General features: G+C 40.5%; 1 protein-coding gene across 1 annotated transcript in view; it reads right to left on the minus strand.

Moving 5' to 3' along the window:
- Nucleotides 1-752: 752 nt before the first annotated feature.
- Nucleotides 753-18,783, minus strand: part of PPARG (peroxisome proliferator activated receptor gamma) — a 51,702-nt gene continuing 33,671 nt past the window's right edge. Inside the window, exons 3-7 of the mRNA XM_068201491.1 lie at nt 17,679-17,848; nt 16,096-16,234; nt 11,364-11,563; nt 7,813-8,263; nt 753-1,345 (exon numbers count right to left, since the gene is read on the minus strand). Coding sequence (XP_068057592.1) covers nt 1,098-1,345; nt 7,813-8,263; nt 11,364-11,563; nt 16,096-16,234; nt 17,679-17,848 — 1,208 coding nt within the window. The 3' untranslated portion in view covers nt 753-1,097. The remainder of the gene's footprint in view (nt 1,346-7,812; nt 8,264-11,363; nt 11,564-16,095; nt 16,235-17,678; nt 17,849-18,783) is intronic.

An 18,783-nucleotide genomic window follows, 5' to 3' on the forward strand; every position in this document is an offset into this window, starting at 1 on the left:
CCAAGTGACATTGCTAGGAAATTTATCTTCTGTTAAATTTGTTCACTCTGCTGTGCTCTGCTCCCTGTGGAACTCTTAGGTGACATTACAGGGCAAGGCATGCAAGAAAACCAACGACCTCAGCAGCAGGAACATCTCCAGCACCCCTGGATGAACACCTAGAGCTCGAGTTGAACTCAGGGTACAGAGTTTTATCACAGCTTTTTCTTTACACAAGAATTAATCTAAACCTTGCTTTTGTTCAGGAGGTAATTTGTCACAACATCCCAGTTTTCCATGATATTTTGACTGCTGTTCAATGGCAGTTGATCAAATAATTGGGGAAGGTCTTGGGCCAAGAGGTTTGTACCAGCCTATTCCAGCTCAGCCCTGTCTGCTGTGGGGTGGGAATTGGAGTAGCTGCTGCTCCACCTGTCTCAAACTTGCATGAGCAGAGGAATCAAAAGGACTCTGTTTCCTAGGAGTGCTGAGCAGTGCATATTCCTTCCTTAATGAGTTCTTGAAATGGCATCTGATTTCTCTGTTTGCCCACAAAGGAGTGGCCTGATCTCTCCCTACACCGAGCCCCCTTCACAGAGCTCTGCCAGTGTCAAATCTTGTTATGGAAGGCACAAATATTTTCAGACTTGACACTTCTCCCTTCGGCCTTTGAGACTCTCCTGGGAAGTTACACCAATCTGTGACTGAATTTTATTGTGCTGCTGCCTCAGGAGCACAGAATCGAACGTTAATACTTCAAACATTTCCCTGGAAATGCTCAAGGAGAAAGGTTTTTATTTAGTTGAAAATTTAACTGCATGCTTGAGTGAAGCATCGATCATACTCGGACAGACGATTTTAAGAAATAACGTAGTTAAAAAAATTAATTCTGAAAATACTGCCAACAATTTCATGATATAGATACTTTTAATATTAAAAGTAAATTGTAAATGTGTCTTTATAAACAATATGCATAAAATAGATCTACTATACTAAGCTCTCTCTTTTTAAATGCTGTTTCACAGTAATCTCTTAGGTACGCCAAGTTTTTCCCTCAAAGAAATAGTGCAATCTGAAGAACATACATCATGTCAGGGGATTAACAACTGCTCTGCTCATTAATACAAGTCCTTGTAGATCTCTTGTAGCAAAGGATGGAGGCTCATGTCCGTCTCGGTTTTCTTGATGACCTGCAGGAGCTGCACGTGCTCCGTGACGATCTGCCTGAGGTCCGTCATTTTCTGCAGCAGCTTTGCAAACAGCTGCGAGGACTCGGGGTGGTTCAGCTTCAGCTGCAGCTCCAGGGCTTGCAAAAGGTTGTCCTGAATGTCTTCAATGGGCTTCACATTTAGCAACCCCGGGCGGTCTGGGGGAAGAAAGGGTTGGGAGTTTATCAGCACCGTAACATCGATTTTCTGCATTCATTTCTTATGTGTTTCTTAGCAAATTCAGACGGCATTTCCTGGGAGCTGTCTGGCCATCAGGTAGTTTGTAAGGTTTCACTGGGATCTGCTCAAAGGAGTTTTAGGATTAGTCTTGGAAACATTTCCCCTAGGTGGTCTGGGGGGAAAAAAGGGGTGTGAGTTAATCAGCATCACAGCATCAGTGCCATGCATTAATTTCTTACACAATTCTTAGCAAATGAAGATGGCATTTCCTGAGAAGTCTGGCCATCGGGTACTTTGTAAGATTTCACTGGGATTTGCTCAGAGGACTTTTAGAACTAGTTTTATGCTCTAGAACTAGGTTTATACTCCACTACAGTGGATTTTCCACAGTAAACTGGGAGCGTGTGTGGGAAAAGAAGAGTGGGATAGTTGGGGGATGAGCAATCTGTATCAGGTAATTAATTTCTGGAAAATCGACATATACTCTGATGGATTTGCATGTAGCTGCTGCCACTAAAAATGTTTCCTCCTAAGGTGGATGTGAACCCATCAAAATTAAAAAAAAAAGGCATAAACTCAACTTCTGCAGTTTATTTCATTCTCCAGCACTGAAAGTTTATGAAATGTTGAATGTCTAAGCAATGAAAGATGCTTAACTTTTTTAATTCTCACATATGACAATGACCACCATGAATTTGTTATTGCTAGAATACTTAATACTGGGTAACAAATCCCAAATATCATAATACGTAGTGAAGAGTCAATAATTTAAATAAAATTCGCTGTGTAGCTATGACATTATTTTCATAGTTTGGTCAATAAAAAGCAGTACCTACTGCAAGCCTTAAGTCACTTTCCTGAGGCAATAATTCCATTTCAGCAAGGACGAGAGGCTGATCTCCATTAAAAACATAAAAACTAAGCTGTTATTTCCTGTGATCTTGGTAACCTTTCTGAGCAGAGCGTTCTCCTAACTCAGCTTGACTCATGCTGCATGCTGGCAAAAAGGCTGGGAGAAAACAAAGCTCTTTATAAATACATCGTGGCTTTACTTCATGGGGAAAAACTGCAGTGTAAACTAAAAAGCAAAGCTGGCAGGAAAAGCAATGAGTGAGCCATGAAAACAAAGGTCACTGATCAGGAAAGGATACTCAGCTCTCCAAGACGTGAGGTTTAGGCAGAGTTTTTCAAAGATTGGAATAAAAGTAGTTTTGAATGTGAACCTGGATATTTGTCAATGTGCTCGTCTTGCAGACATCATTTATTTATCCCATCCAACTGATAACCCCATAAAATCTGGTTCAGAAAGTCTGGGAGTAAATATAACAAAAAGTTCCTTGTTATGAATTTCCTTTGGCAATATTTTGGAGCAGTTTTTAAAATGCCTAAAGAATTTTTGATAAATATTAGATATTTAGTTTTCATTTGCCTGAATGCATTGCATGGGCTGCAGGATCGAGTTGATATCTTTCTGAAACTTGCCAAATTTCAGCCTGTCAAAGCTGGTAATAATTTGGGGTTGTGATAGCTTTAAATTCTCCTTGTGTGCTGCAGCTGAACTCTGAGCTAGCTGGGCATGACTCAGGGACAGAAAAAATCAGGGAGCACAAAGACGTGGCCTCGATTTCCCCTGAGATCCATCTCCCTTTGCCCCTGATCCTTTGGGGTGGGAAGTTTTTGGGGTGTGAGCTTTTCAGGAGCGAATCCCAATTCAAATATTGTGCTTCAGAGTCCAGGAGGAATCTCCTCTGGCTCTGGAATTTATCAGGAGCCCCCTGAATTTGGGTGCCTGAGACCGCAGTGGCTAAAATCCTGAAATCCCTTGAAAAACCCCAGTCTGATGCTTTTCTAATGGCCAAGTGGGACCAGAGGCAGAAAAGATGACTCTGACAAAAGCCTAGGAGATGATCAGATGTTATTTTTATATAAGGCGATTCAAGAGGAAGGAAAATTCCCATTGAAGGCAAGAGAGATTTTTCATGAATGAGAACTTCAGGATATGAGCAGTGTTTTTTGGGTGTTGACAGTTTGCTATACTTTCTCAGTAAAAACCTCTTACAGAGGAAAATGCTGCTTCTGTTCCAAGAAACTTATCTAAATCAGGAAAAAAAAAAAAAAAAACAAAAAAGGAAATAAGAGGCAAAAGCTTAAACATCCAGCTATTATGGTATATTTCAAGCTGTTAAAATAAATATATATATCTGCTCCAGACCAATTTGGTTTTGTACCAAAAGGTGAGTTTTGAGCAGTAAGGAGCTGCAGAGGGATTTGCCTGGAGGAAAAAGGAAAATTCCAGGAGAGCACCATGGTTCCCTGCTATTTATTATGTCTCTTTTTTCACATTTCCTCTATGTTTTCATTCATTGTCCTACAGCTGCTTCAATTGGTTTGAAAACTGTTCTAAAAAATGTTCACAGTGCCTGGGAAAGGCCAATAGCCCCAAAGTCTGAGAGCAAGCAGTACCACTTTGTGTAAATTGATATTCTATACTGTCTCAGGGGAAAATACTTTATTTATTTACTTACTTATTTGGATGCCTCTTTCATGTCCCTAGCAATAATTGCAATCTTTTTTACCTGATCCTCACATATGAAATTGCCACCTGCATGTCTTTACATTTTATTATCTTTGAATAAATGCATTTTACATTTAAATGCACATTCTAGAACCTCAGTATGAAAGAACAGGCAAAGATCTGGCTGAGTGAACACATGTGCTCCTTCTTTTTTCTCTTGCTGAGGCAGATGTGACTCAGCAGTTTGAGGTTTGTCTTCTGAGACTGTCACATGTATTGGAGTCACCAGGAGTTTGTTAGAACAAAGAAATGCTTTGTAATCAGAGCAAGAACTGCAAATCATCACTGCAGGCACTGAACCAAAGTGCAGGATTTGTGTGGCAGTGAAATAGGAACTACTTCTTGGTAATAGTCAGTGATAAAACTTCAAATTTTGCTGATCTGAGAATGCAGCAAAATTATTGAATACAGCATTTGCACCAGGAGCAGGGACTCCTGGCTTAAAGTTTAAGGTAAAAACACACAGAAAACAGGAAAAAGTGACTTTAGAAACATCTCTGGGTTTAAGTACCAGTTTGACTGCACATGGACTGGCAGAGTATGGGTCTTTACAGGGATACTCTGCCCCAAACACTGCTGGATCCAAATATTCGTGTATCCAGGCATTCCTGTACCCAAACATTCCTGTATCCCAAAATTCCTGTATCCAAACATCCCTGTATCCCAACACTGCTGTATCCAAACATTCCTGTATCCCAAAATTCCTGTATACAGGAACTTAATACGTTTTATACACTGCTGTATCCAACCACTGCAGAAGATAATACACAAAAATTCCAGTCCATCCATGCTGCAAAATTCCCTTTTCAGCTTTTTCTTTGTTTGACAACAGCCTGCTTGAGTGAGCTTGCTCAGTTCACAAATGTGAATTATTCCAGCAAGGCTTTCCTGCCCAAACAGAGCCATCCAACTTGTTCTCCCTAAACCTTCTTGTGACAGAGCTCATTTTCAGCTCAGGTGGATGTGATATTTTAAAGATGCTCCAGTTCTTTTTCATGTATAGCAGAGCACTCACCTACTGACTGAGGGTGAGTCTCAGTGGCACAGAGGAAGAAAATCTCCTAAAAGAAGCTTTCCAAATCCCATTTAACCAAAGTGCGTCTTTTAAAGTCACCACAGCTGGAAGGATGTTGTAATGAGGGTTTGCTGCTGCTGCTGATGGCCAAAAGCATTTCTGCTGTACAAACCAGGTGACATCCTATGCTCACACACAGTCTCTCTGTCTGACCAGCATTAAATTCAGAATACAAGACTTTGTTTGCCATTTACTTTGTTTTACAGCACCAGCAGTAAGAGCAGCTCTCCAGAAATGAGTTCAGAGAAACATTTGGAACAGTTGAGGCAGAGAGAGGCTGCACTGAGCAGCTCAGGAACAGTAAAATCCACTGTGGGAGTATTTTCCATCTGTTGCTATTACAGTTAATTTGTCAGCTCCTTATTGCTGGGATTTGGGCTTTTTGCCTTTTTAGATAACATGCAAAAGCAGCTGTTTGGTTATCAAAAGGCTCAAGAGTTTTATAGGATTTGTGTCAAATTCCAAGCACTTCCCAAGGAAAAGCTTTCCATGTGTGATGTTCCAGCTGGAATTATCTTTCCCTTTCCCTTCTCCTCTTCTGTTAGAGCTGCACAAGAGCCAGCCCCCCTGGAGCCAGTAGAATTAGCATAATTTCACTAGGTAATAACAGATTCACTGACATTTAGAGCCCCTGGCTGGGATCTTTTTGGGTTTCACAAAGTGGTTTTCTGTTAGAAATGTTTGTACACAGGATTTCGTGAGGGGATTTAAGCGTTGCAGGATTCCTGCAGCAAGTCAAGTCCTCGAGGTGCTCTGCTTTTGAAATCCTGTTCTCAGTGAAATCACCCTGCTGTATTCAAATAGTTCTTACAGAAATACAATTTTGCAAGGGAGTAGCTCTTACAGAAACGTCTGAGAGAGCTGAGAAATAGTACTCAGTTTTGTACCACACAAGATATTTTAATCCCACAGAATGCACTCAGTTCAATAGATATCATATCTGGCTGTAAATTCCATGATAAAAGCTTTCTTTAATTGGCAACAAAGCTTAATTGCTTTCAAAACATAAACTTTTTTTTTTTTTCAAGCAGCTATCACACTTTTTGGAAAAAAAAAAAAAAAGAAGCTCTGCAAAAAGATAGGGACGGCTTTGTTGAAATTAAAGGATCTTCCTAGAAAGGACTGATTTATATTTATATGGATTTATATGTCTCTACAGATTTGTTTCAGAGTTTTGCTACAGTTACTTGACTCAAATTCATTAGTTCTTTACAAGTCTCTGTTTACAAATTATTCTGGAAAAAAGAAACATGCTGATAACTCTGGTTCAACACAGTTAATTATTGTACGTGAATCACTGTCCTCCTGCAATCTAAAATGTGAGATTGGTTACATCATTCCTGTTTCCTCTGGTGGAAACCAAACACTGCTGAACACAAGTTCCCTTTTTGCAGTTAGGAGTGATATTTAAGAGGCCTTTTCTCATCTGTCACATTTCACTACACTAAAACCCACAAAGTATTGGCACGTTCTGAGTAGTGCCCTGAGAGGCTTGTACCATTTCTCCTCTCTCACCAAAACCAACCAAAAATACCCCAGCAAGGTGTTTTCCTTCCTGAATTAATGCAGAGCCCTCGGGGATCACGGTGCCCAAGGTTTGCACAAGGAAATTTCTGGGAGGAATTCTTGTTGGGAGCGGAATCAGCGGGACAAATTCTACTGTGACCCCTTATTTTTTTCCTGAATGAAGCACGGTGCCAGGGGGAGCTGGAGGTGAATTTAAATGTAGATGTACCTCAGAGTGCCCTCCCAGCAGCAGGGCTGCTTTTAGAACAATAGCATGAGGTTGTGTCTGATTGCTGAAATGCAATTTAATAACAAAATCCTCGGCGCTGCGCTGCGGAGGAGCCGAATCCAGAGCATTCAGCACATTCCTGCCATGGATGTGTGCAGCTCCACCTTGGGCCAAAATACACAAAAATCAGTAGGGCAAGATTTTATTTGTGCAACATCACTGCCTTGGGAGTGCTGGCCGAAGTAACAGAGCTTCAGTGTGTCTGGAATATATCTGAAGGTGTCTAAGTGAAATAAATCCTGGTAGGCATCACTAATTCACAAAACAGGGCAGTGACATCACCTCAGGAGCAGAGAACACACTGACTGGCTGCAGAAATGCTGAAATTCAGTGTTTTTTCAGTGAAGTGTCGAATGTGGGCTGTCTGATTCCTGGGATTTCAGGTTCATGCTTTGCTCAAAGTGTGATGTGTGAAGATACAGCTGAGGAAAGCTGAACAAGCACACAATGCCTGGGTTATTTTTTTTTTTTTAGGAGACCACAAATTTCCTAAAAAATGCATTTCCCCCTCCTTTAAAAGGCAAACAAAACCTTGCATGAATGGAAGAACAATGAAAAGCACCATAACCCTGTAAGCCCAATACCACCTATGCTTTGGAATTGTTCTGGAGTCAAAGCTGTTTGTGGTCAATTAGCAAGCCACACAATCTAATTGAAAGTTTAAAAAACAAATGTCCTGCAGAATTTTAGCTCCTGGCAGTGAAATTCCACCCTTCCTGTTTTCCAAAAGATAGCCCTGATTTTGTTTTCTGCCTAAATGAACTGATGACTCAGCAGGCATTTCCACCTCTATCACTAATATCGGGGCATTTCCATTTTCAGTTTCTCTCTGGAACTGAATAAAGGGAAACAAAAAAAAAGAGATTTGAAAATGACAAAAAAAGCTCTGTGCAAATGCACTCACTCCCAGCCTGCAGCGCTGAGCACTTTGCTGTTTGGGCAAGAGTTAAAGGTGTCAATTCCATCCTCTAAAATCCCATAAAACTAAGAAAGCACTTACCTCCACTTAGGATAATGACAGCTATAAATATTGCTAGGTCACTGTCATCTAATTCCAGTGCATTGAACTTCACAGCAAACTCAAACTTGGGCTCCATAAAGTCACAAAAAGGTTTCCTCAGGCTCTTCAGGAACTCCCGCGTCATGAACCCTTGTCCATCGGATATGAGAACCCCATCTTTATTCATCAGAGAGGCCAGCAGGGTGTAAATGATCTCGTGGACCCCGTATTTCAGCAGAGTCACTTGGTCGTTGAGGTCGAGGCTGACAAATCCCGGGATGTTCTTGGCGAACTCGGTGATCTCCTGCACGGCCTCCACGGAGCGGAACTGGCAGCGCTGGAAGATGCGGATGGCCACCTCTTTGTTCTCCTCCTGCAGGGGGGACACGTGCTTGCACTTGATCTGGTCTTCTCCCATCATTAAAGAGTTCATGTCATAAATAACGAAGGGCTAGAAACAAAGGGACATTCCAGTTACTCCCAAATGTCCTCCCCGAGAGCGTTGGACTCCTGAGGAACCCAAAGAGAGCTCAGCAGCAACCCCTCAGACATCTCTGAGGAACCCATCAAGGGGTCACAAAGAGTTAAATTGTCCTGAGAAACCTAAAGGGCTCCCCAGGGAGTTAAATTATCCTGAAAAACCTATCACGGGCTCCCTAAATAGTGAAATTGTCCTGAGGAACCTGTCAAGGGTTTCCCAAAGAATTAAATTATCCTAAAAACCTATCAAGTGTTCCCAAAATAGCTAAATTGTCATGGGGAGCCTAAAGGGTTTCCCAAATAGTTAAAATGTCCTGAGGAACCTATCAAGGGCTCCCCAGATAGTTAAATTGTCCTAAACTTATAAAAACAAATATCCTCACAATGTTAAAATTTATTTACAGAAATGCCAAGTAAAGGGGAAGAAGGAACACTATTTTAAAGTATCCAGAGTATCCTTTGTTTGCTTTTTGTTTTATAGAATGTTCTGTAATTCCAGAATTCAAAGTTTGGAATGTTGAACAAAAGGTTAAAATGATACTACTTTTACCTGAATTATAACAGCTTCTATAAAAGAGAATCTAATGAGTGGAAAGGAACCTTTTTTTTTTTTTTTTTTTTTTTGTAGAAAGACAGAGAATATTCCCATTTTGATTCCTTTATTTACTTTCATGTTCCTTTCATGTTCTATCCTAGGAAACACTGCAAGAAATGTCAACTTTATGATATTGATTAACTGATAAGTTTAACCTTTTGCTGTTAACTCCTGTAAAAATAACAATGTTAGGATATATTTAAACCCACTCAGCTTGTCTTTGGGAAAGAAAAAACAAATACCATGCTACAAACCACAATTCAGAACACAAAAATGAGGCTGACTGAAATAAACTCAACTGGAACAAATCAATTTTGAAAGCAGCTTAGCAAACGTAGTGCCAGAATATTTGCATGAGGATCTGGAAACAATCTCTTCCAGAATATGCAAAAGAAGCTCCTGGGTTTAAAGAAGTGGCTATGTGAGGATTTCTCAAGTTCATTGGAAGACTCTTTCCCTCAGAGGATTAATGACTGAATAGTTCATTGCTGCACTGAACAAATCTCACTGATAGGGATAGGTTTGTTAACATACTTGATTAATTAATTAAAATACAAGGGATTATACTCCAACAATTGGACTAAAGAAACAATTTCTAAAATGGAAGGTCATTTGTGATTGCAGATTCTAATGCCTTGTAGGGATGCTGATTATCATGGTTTTATGTTTACAGCTCCAGACCATGACATTCCAGGAGGGACAGTGTGAGGGATTAAATTATTCCCCTACTTGCACTGAGGACTTCAGTGTGAAACTGAAACAGCAAACAAGCTGCACTGAGAAAAGCCAGGAGAGAAGGAATTTTTCAGGTAATGACATTTTGGCAGCAGCAAAGCCATTAAATACATATCTGCACATATGGATATGCACACACGTGGAATAGTGGAGCAACAAGAGTGCAGCAGATGCTTTCAAAATGCATATTTTGGTTCTAGTGGGTAATTTCTTTCTGTTCGTTCTAGTGGGAGCACCAAGTACAAGAAACATCATTATTAGTCAATGTTCACGTGCTTTAGAAAGCCAATATTACACCACTGGCCTATCCATGATAGATGAAAATCAAGAAGGAGTTCAAAACAGCCAAAGATTTTTTTAATATAAAGATTCAGATGAACTTGAGAGTAGAATCTTATGTCAAATGAGCTCTGTATATCCCAGGAGATGATGAAGAACTCATTCTAGTTTTGATACACTCACTTGCCTATCCAAACATTTTAAATTAATTCAGATCATACAGCAACTAAAAAATAGCATGAATTTAAACTATGCCCATAGTAAGCAGTTTGATGCTCCAGAGCACCAAATCCATTGATAAAAACATGAAAGTTGTAACCATTAAATACTGAGTGTCACTTTTCGGTGGTATTTTCAAGAAAGACTTGAAAATTGGCAGCACTGACAAGCTGGATTCTGTCTACTGCTTTATTGCTGTTTCTAATGTGCCAAAATTTAAAAACTCCCAAGAAAAAAAGAGAATTTATTAATGTAATTATACATTTACTGGGTGAGAATTGTAGTGGTGGAACTTGCAGGCATGAGCAGGTTGCAGATCAATTTCTGCAGAATAAATAAACTCAGCTAATTCAAACTTCATGCTGGAAAGTTACTCACATTGTAAGTGCCCGCTACATCTAAACCTTTTATGTGAGGGGTAACCAATTTCTGGGCAACATTAAAATTATTATTTTAATTGCCTTTAAGGAAAGGAAGAAATACCTTTTTGGAGCCTGAAATAGAACCTCTGAGTTCTTTGCTCTCTTTGAAATTATTAAGGAAAATAAAATACACTCTCTGTTGTAATCCTGACAATAAAATTTCTGCCAACAATTCTACAAAACACATCAAGCTAAGACTTGTAAGTTGTGGAAAACGATTTTGTTCTTTAGGTATTAAAATAGTGTTACCAACATGATCAGATCTCAGTTCACATCCATTCTCCTAAAATTCCAACTGCACCAACTCAGGGCACTGATGTGACCTGAGATAACCAGAGAAAAGCAGGAATTCATCAGAGCATCATAAGAATGAGCACCACATAAGAATGTGCTGGGGCTGGAGTCATTTGCCATTTAGCAAAAGGAATATTCCTCAGGGAACAGCAATTCCTGACAGCTGGAGAGCCACCTTAAACAGATAGTGTGGGAGATAACCTCTGGGCAAGGAGAGGGAAAACGGGAAGAGAGGAGCAGGGAATACAAAAAGGTTAAGGTGACCTTCAAATTCTTGTCCCTGTTTCAAGTATTTTATTAGGTGAACTTGGAGTTTTTTCAAATAATGTTTACTTATCCTATCTAAAAACATTTCCTGTGTTTCAGACACAGCTTGAAATGTGTAACTGCCAACAGCAAAGTGGGGTTTTTTGGTTTTTTTTTAGGTTCGGTGTATTGTATTTTGTTTTTTTTTAAGAGTTGCGCTGTCAGCTCGGCGAATCATTTACTCAGAAAAAAGGAAGAAACAGAAAGAAGAGGGAACTGACTGATTTGTCTGTCGTCTTTCCTGTCAGGATGGCCCTCGCCTTGGCTTTGGTCAGAGGGAAGGACTTGATGTAGGAGTCGTAGAGGTGCTTGGCCAGCGCGCGCAGGTCGGCGGATTCGGGGTTGAGCTGGTCGATGTCGCTGGAGATCTCCGCCAGCAGCTTCTCCTTCTCCGCCTGGGGCATGCGCCCGAACCTGATGGCTGAGGAACACCACAAGAGTTACAAAACTCATTTCAGTGGCTTTTCTGCCACCTTCTGCACCTGCAGCTGCACCTCAAGAAGCACATTTGAGTTTTCATCGCATTTGGTGTGGGTGCCTGAAGTTTGTGCTAAACGGCGTTGGGCAAGCAAGGAAAGAGGGTTTTCTGCATTTAGTCAAAACAGCTGAAGAGCTTTAAAGACAAATAAACAAACAAATCTCATCGAGGAAATCATCTCTGTGCCCATGAGCATACCTTGATTAGAAATGCAAACACCCTGCTTCTACCTCCAATCTACATAAAATGCAAAGAATATTTAAGATATTAAAGCTCTGTTGGCTCAGAGTGGGAGCCACCATTGAGCCTCGTATTGTTCTGGGAAAATCACCACATGGATCTGAGATTCTTCATTTGTTTAGAAACAAAACCCTTGCATGCATTGCAGGAAGAAATTCCTAAAAAGTTCAGCAGAATTTAACATGGCAAGTGCTATAAAATGTTAACATAAGAATGAAGGAATGGGGAAGGAGGTTTTACAGGGAATAAAAAGCTGGAAAAGGCTGAGTTGTTCATGGCATCTTTATGTATGTGCAGTGCTGAAAAACCAGGAAATGGTTCTACCTCATCATATGAGCTCAAAATTGCTCAAATTTCCTCTGCACCTCCTACTTTTCCATCCATGTACTTCCTAACCAAGACTATTTATTCATGTGGGGACTGACTGGAGAATGTTTCAAATGAGCCATCAAAATCAAGACTGATTTATCACACGATACTTCAGTAAACAGAAATTATTTTGTTTTATGAAAACAAAACAGGACAAAAGAGCATCCAAACAAGAAACGGAAGGAAGAAATCAAGGCTTGCATTTTGGCCCTAGGGGGAAATAGAAATATTATGAATATTTTTTCAGTGATTAGTGTGTTCCTTGGATAAAGGAAAAGTGCTGCTAAGATCATATAGAGATGATTTTACTGGGGATGTGTATTTTGGAAACAAGCAGTCACTTTTCTTTGAGTTTGCTGCAATGTGTTGATGGGCAAACAGGACATTTTTTCCCAAGAATAAATAATTATGTCAGAACACATCCCCCCTCTCCATTTTTCCTATATTATATTTATCGATCTTATTTTATGGCTGTAGAAACAAAGTTGTATGTTTTTATGACTGAACTTGTCTTTCAGGAACCTCAGTCTGGGAGTGAGACGTGCTGGATAGTTCAGAATTACTTGGGTGTCCTTGATATTAAATTATACTGAACACCAGCAGGAAATGAGTCTGTTGTGGGCCTATTCCTGAGAGCTGAGGTTTGCAAAAAGCAGATTCATAATCTGGAATCCCACTGGCAGAAGACTCCATTCCATCAAAAGAAAAGGTGATCAGGACTCAAATGTGTTTTAAATTCAACATTTCATTATAAAGTATATTTTAAATATAACAATCCATTAACAACAATCCAGGAGGATTGTGAATCAAGCATTCCTATCTTACAATTTCATAGACATAGGATTTATTTTTCCATAGAATAAATTATTCTAAATATGTTTAGAATATATATTATTGGTGAGATATCAGATGCAGCAGATTCTGTTCAATATTTATTAGCATTCCAGACAAATTCTCGGGCAAAATCAATTTTGTGGGATTAGCCTAGCAGTTTCCTTTTGTAAAAATCCTTGTCACTGTCATTTTCAGGGGGCTGAGACAAAAACCAGGGAGAGCTCAGGCAGAGAGAGGTTGATGAGAGGAACTGGGAAAGGGGGATTTTGGATGGGAGCAGAAGGAGGGGCTGATGATGATGCCACTTGCAAAGGTCAGGCTGGAAAAGGAGAGCCTGGGGAGGGATCAGTAGGAGTGGGAAAAGCCGGGGAGAACTCTGGAAAACCGGCAGGCTGAGAGGGTTCAGGTGGCAACTTCTGTCCCAGCAATCCCAGACTCTGCAAGTCTGGGCAGGAGCCTGCAGCTGGAGCGTGGATTTCTCTCTTTCCTTGAGCAGTTCCTCCTTTTCCTTGCATGTCCAGCATTCCCCAAATGTCAGGAGCACAAAGCCAACAGTGAACACAGTCGGTCCCTCATGCTGCATTCTGTCCTTTGGCTTTCTGTGGGAGAACTACAATATTTATCCTCACCCCAGATTTTACCTCTTGGAGAAGTTAAATGTAAAAAAGATGGTTGTTTATAGACTGTTCTGTAGGGCACTGCTCTTCTGATTGTCTGGATTATTTCTGGGCATACAGGAGGCCCCACATAGCCCATAAATACAGTTTGTAACATTAGAAAACACAAGGCAAAGCCAGGCTGGATACCTGTCTGATTTTGGTGGAGATGTGCCCAGATTGAGCAATCCCCTGCTCCCAGAACTGATGATAAAGACATTGCCATGTGTTCTTTTTTTCCCATTCCAGTAGCTGAGCTAATACCAGCAGCACTTTTAGCAGAAGAGAACAAAATAAATGACATTTCAAAACAAAAAGAACCAAGCTTCTGCTCAGTTTCACTTGAGAACACAATCTGCACCACTCAGGGTTAAGCCCAGAGCAGCACTGTGGCTAGAGAAGGAAAAGAAAACAATATTCCAAGCATGAGAACACCACTGTCTTTTTTTACCCTTTAGCCAAGTGGTATGGAGCATTTCTACGTGAAAAAATGTGGCTGTAGCTGCCGAGTGTTTCCTCGCAGTCCCCCTTTTGTCCTGATCATTTTGCAATAATGCATCCACACAGGACTGGAACCCTCAGGCACAAATAATCCACATTCTGCTGCAAAGCATTTAAAATTCTGATAATTTCCCTACCGCAGTGGCTGAAGTAGAATCTGGAGATGTAACATTAAAATGTGTCTCAGTGCCATTGGTGAAACCCCCTGGTTCTACCTCCAATCCACATGAAATGTAAAGAATATTTAGGATATTAAAGTTCTGTTGGCTGAGGGTAGGAGCCTAGGTAGGAACACATCCACTGCTTTATGCTTCTGGGTGAAATTCAGCTCTTTTTTATAAATTTGTTTATAAATTATGAAGGAACGAGGGTGTTTTTTGCAAGGCAATGTAACCAGAACAGGAGGAAAAAAAAAAAAAAAAAAAAAAAAAAAAGCAAAAGACAATGCTTGAATAGAAACACTGAGTCCTTGTTGGGAGAACTCCTGGTTGGAGCAAAGGACAATGCTCCTTGGAGCCCTGGGGCAAATGGCTTTGCCCTTTTCCTGCCTCCCCCAGATCCTAGAACCTTGTTGGTGCCACAGCTTCTGCCTGGGCAGTGGCTAAAGAGGGAAAATGCAGGTGAAATGTGAATTTTAAAGCTGTTCTAGATGTTGCAAGGCAGAGAGAATGGTCTAGGCCATCCCTTCCTGATGCAGCTGCCCATGGATCCCATGGACACAACTGGGAGCTGTGCTGCAGGCCAGGGGAGAATTTGGCATGCACCTTGAAAATAATAATAAAAACCCCTCCTGAATTACTATAAAAATACCCACAGTAGCATTTCAAAATTAGATTTATTTTTAAGTGTTACTGTTGCATCCCAGGAATTTGAAAACCATATTTTCTATTAGCAAAACATTTCCCAGACCAATTTACATTCAGTGCATGTATTAACTTTGCAAACCACAATCCAGCCTTCCTCTTGGGGACAGCACACTCATTTTTTATATTGAAAATAATGAAAGTTCTAAAAAAACCACAGAGAAATTATTTTCCCAGTCATGTTTGCAATTCTTTACCCTTAGAATTACATAAGTCTCTATGTTATGACATTTAATTCCTGTTTTTACTCAGCTTTGCCAAAGCAAGGCAACAAAGAATCTTCATTATGTCCTTCTGCCCAAACATTCATAAGTATTTCCACATGAATTGCTCTGGTAATTTTAAAGTTCAGAGGGATTTTCTCCTAGAGCAGGATTGTGATATTCTTCATGCCATTACTTACGGTAAAGAAGGCAACCACAGATGAGGGTGCCCTAGGAAGGAGGAGGATGGGGATTTTAAAAACTCTACAATTCATGAAAATGAATATTTTCATTTCAAATATGTTGTGTTTCAGTATAAGAAGTGCTAACTCAGTGATGCCAACAGCCCTTGGCATGTGGCCTGTGCAGCAGATTCAAGTTGCTGTTATTCACAAAGCTTCAGATTCTCTAATCCATATTTCATGATCAGGTTTTTGGCTTCCAGGAAAGGCACCTTGAGCTCCACCAGGCAAAAGGGTCAGGTCAGAAAGTGAGACAGTGAAGTGAAAAATAGCAATTTCACTAGGAATAAATTCAGGAGGAACTACCACTGAGCAGGAATGATGGAGAGTAAAACCAACTCATGTGACATTATGTATTAAAGCAAGAAAAGCAACTCTCCACCTATCTGACTTTGATGTTAAAGCAATCTGAAATCAGAAAGAGGCTCCTAAATCAGGGCAATCTCTCTGACACGTACGTCTAAACTGAAGATGTGGGCATTGCAGCAGCACTTTCAGTAGCTGTGTTGACGTTCCATGTTCTTTTTCGGATGAGCCACTGCTGGTTCAAACTGCCCGTGCACTCACCATTGTGTGACATCCCAACAGCCAGGCACTTCTGGAACCTGCAGTACTGACATTTATTCCTGCTCTTCTTATGGATGCGGCAGTTCAGATCGCACCTGTCGTAAATCAGCTTTAACCTGATTGTTCTTCGGAAAAAGCCCTGCAGGAACAGAGAAAACGTGGAAAAGGCTGGAAACAGGGAGCTGCCAGTGCCACCCTGGCCCTGCTCCACCCACCCAGAACTCCTGAGAGATGGATTTCCAAGGAAGCACACTCCTGTTACCATCCCCTCTGCTCCTGTTGATCCTCTTATTTGTTGTTTCTGACCCCATTCAATAGAGCGATAAAATTCCCAAAAAGCTGGAGAATCTTTAGGGAATCAGTGGGGTTGAAAGGACATTAGGGATGTCATTTAAGAGCACAACTCCAAAGGAAGCAAAGCTCCATTTGTCCCACTGCTTGTGGGACAATTATTACAAACCAACATTTTCATTCACATTACAAACCGGGACATTTTCAAAATTTAAAGTTCACTACCAATGTAGAAAATTTGTTGTAAACGACGACAAACCAAAAATTCTGCCAACAGCAGTTCAGTTCCTGGTAAATGAAAATGGTTCTGGGTTATTTCTCTTGTTACAGTTTAAAGATGCTTTTTTGGATCAGTCTTAATTAATTAATAAAGTTTATCCAGAATTATCACCCTTTTTTTCCTTGTAAAATTTTTTTTTCCTCACAGGGAATAATAACAGCAAAAGCATGATGCCAACTGTTATTTATATAATTAACTGTAATTTAAGTAATGTACTTTGTACTTATTGCTTTATGTGTGTTCCTAATTCACTGCTAAGAATTTTTTTTAAGCTCTGGATTGGTTCTTTCCTTTTATTTATTTCCCTCAAGATACTGAAAATGGAGAAAATGGGAATTTCACATTAAACTTTAATACTTTTCTTTGAACTCAATGAATTATTAATAATTTAATTCTCTAACATTTCTTGTCACATTCTTGAGGACTGCAATTCTTACACCATTCACTTGTCCTTTACATGTTATAAACACTAAATATCACTGACATAAAAAATCAGTGGGGTTTTAAAGCAGCAAGTACATTCCTCAATACCATCAGACTTCTCCATAGTCACCTAAAATGTGTAAAATGGGTAAAAAACCCTCGAATTAAGCAGAATAACAGAGCCTGAATCTTAATTGTTTAAAGCTTTGGGTTGGGCATGAGTTTGGTGTGTTCTAAGAATTCAGGTTTTCTGCACATGACATCCAAGACAGCAGGAATGAAATATGCTTGCATGATTGAAAGATGGGGAAAAAACACACAAAAAAATTGAATAGATCAATACAATCAACAAGAAAAAGCAAGCTTTTAAAAAACAAGCAAGGTTTTAAAAAACAAAGTTTTTAAAAAATCGAGGTTTTAAAAAACTCCTGCCTATTAACCCATAAATTATATGCAGGAAAATTGATGCAAAGGCCTAAAACTTCTTTTTTTCCTTTTTAAATAAAGCACAATGGTGTGATTTTACCAAGTGATTATTGAGATGAAAAGAGTATCAAATGCTCAGCAAAGTGCTTTTCTGGCAGCTCACCTTGCAGCCCTCGCAGGCGTGCACGCCGTAGTGGAAGCCGGAGGCTTTGTCCCCGCACACGCGGCATTCGATGGCCATCAGCGAGTTGGACGCCTCCTCGTGAGGTTTGTTGTACAGCTGAACCTTCTCTGAGAAATAGGGCGGGGAAGGAGGCTCCAGCTTGATGGCACCTGTGCACGGGGGAGAGGTGAGTGATAAACTCCAGCTGAATTCATGGAGGAGGTGATGCCTTGAGAAGGCTGAGCTAGAACAGAGCCTAGGCAGAGCTAAAGAATAAAACAGGGATTTATTAAAAGGATCTCCTCCATGGATCCACCTTGGGCAGCACCAGAGCCCAGCCAGGGCTGCACCCAAGATGAACCCAAATGGTCCCAAAATGCACGAGCGCTCCCGGGGGCTCTCCCTGTGATCAGCTCTGCTCCATTGGCACATTGCAGTTCATTGTCCCATTCCAGCTTTAGCCCATGCAGTCTCATCCTGCTTGTTTTCCTCTCTCCAGCCCACGTTGTTTGTGCTCTTGGGCTGAGATTTGGATCATTTGTCCTTGGTGCCCAGCTGGAGAAGGAATTGTTTTGTCTCCCTGCTCTGTGCAGAGAGCTCACCATCCCCTGATGTGAAGCCCAGACCCACACACTAAAGCAGCACAGAATCTGAAAATAGAAAAGCCAAAACCTGAGGCATCAGAAGCAGTGAGGAATTAGCACAAGGCATCCCAGGGATGCAGGGCTGGGATGGCCAGATCTGCTCCACAGCAAAGCCAGCAGCAGACCAAGGCTGCAAAAGGAGCTGGAGCTGCATTGCAGTGGCTGCAAAAGCTGGAAGGGGCAGGTTCTGCTGGAGAAAGGGCATTACAGATCCAGCTTTCAGCTCTGTAGTGTGGAATGGTTTCAAGATGGATATTAAAAATTAATGTACGGAGAACTCAGGCTTCACTCGGTCTTTGTCTGGTTTATTCCTTCAAGGTGTTAAAAACTCCTACAGGGAGATGGGCTGGAGTGTCTGATCTAGTTTAAAACATTCTCAAGTGTCTAATAGAGCTATATATTGAATCATATATTATTCAACAATAATATTAATATATTATTATATATAATAATAATATTAT

The sequence above is a fragment of the Anomalospiza imberbis genome, chromosome 11 (genome assembly GCF_031753505.1).
Source record: "Anomalospiza imberbis isolate Cuckoo-Finch-1a 21T00152 chromosome 11, ASM3175350v1, whole genome shotgun sequence".
Taxonomy (NCBI): domain Eukaryota; kingdom Metazoa; phylum Chordata; class Aves; order Passeriformes; family Viduidae; genus Anomalospiza; species Anomalospiza imberbis.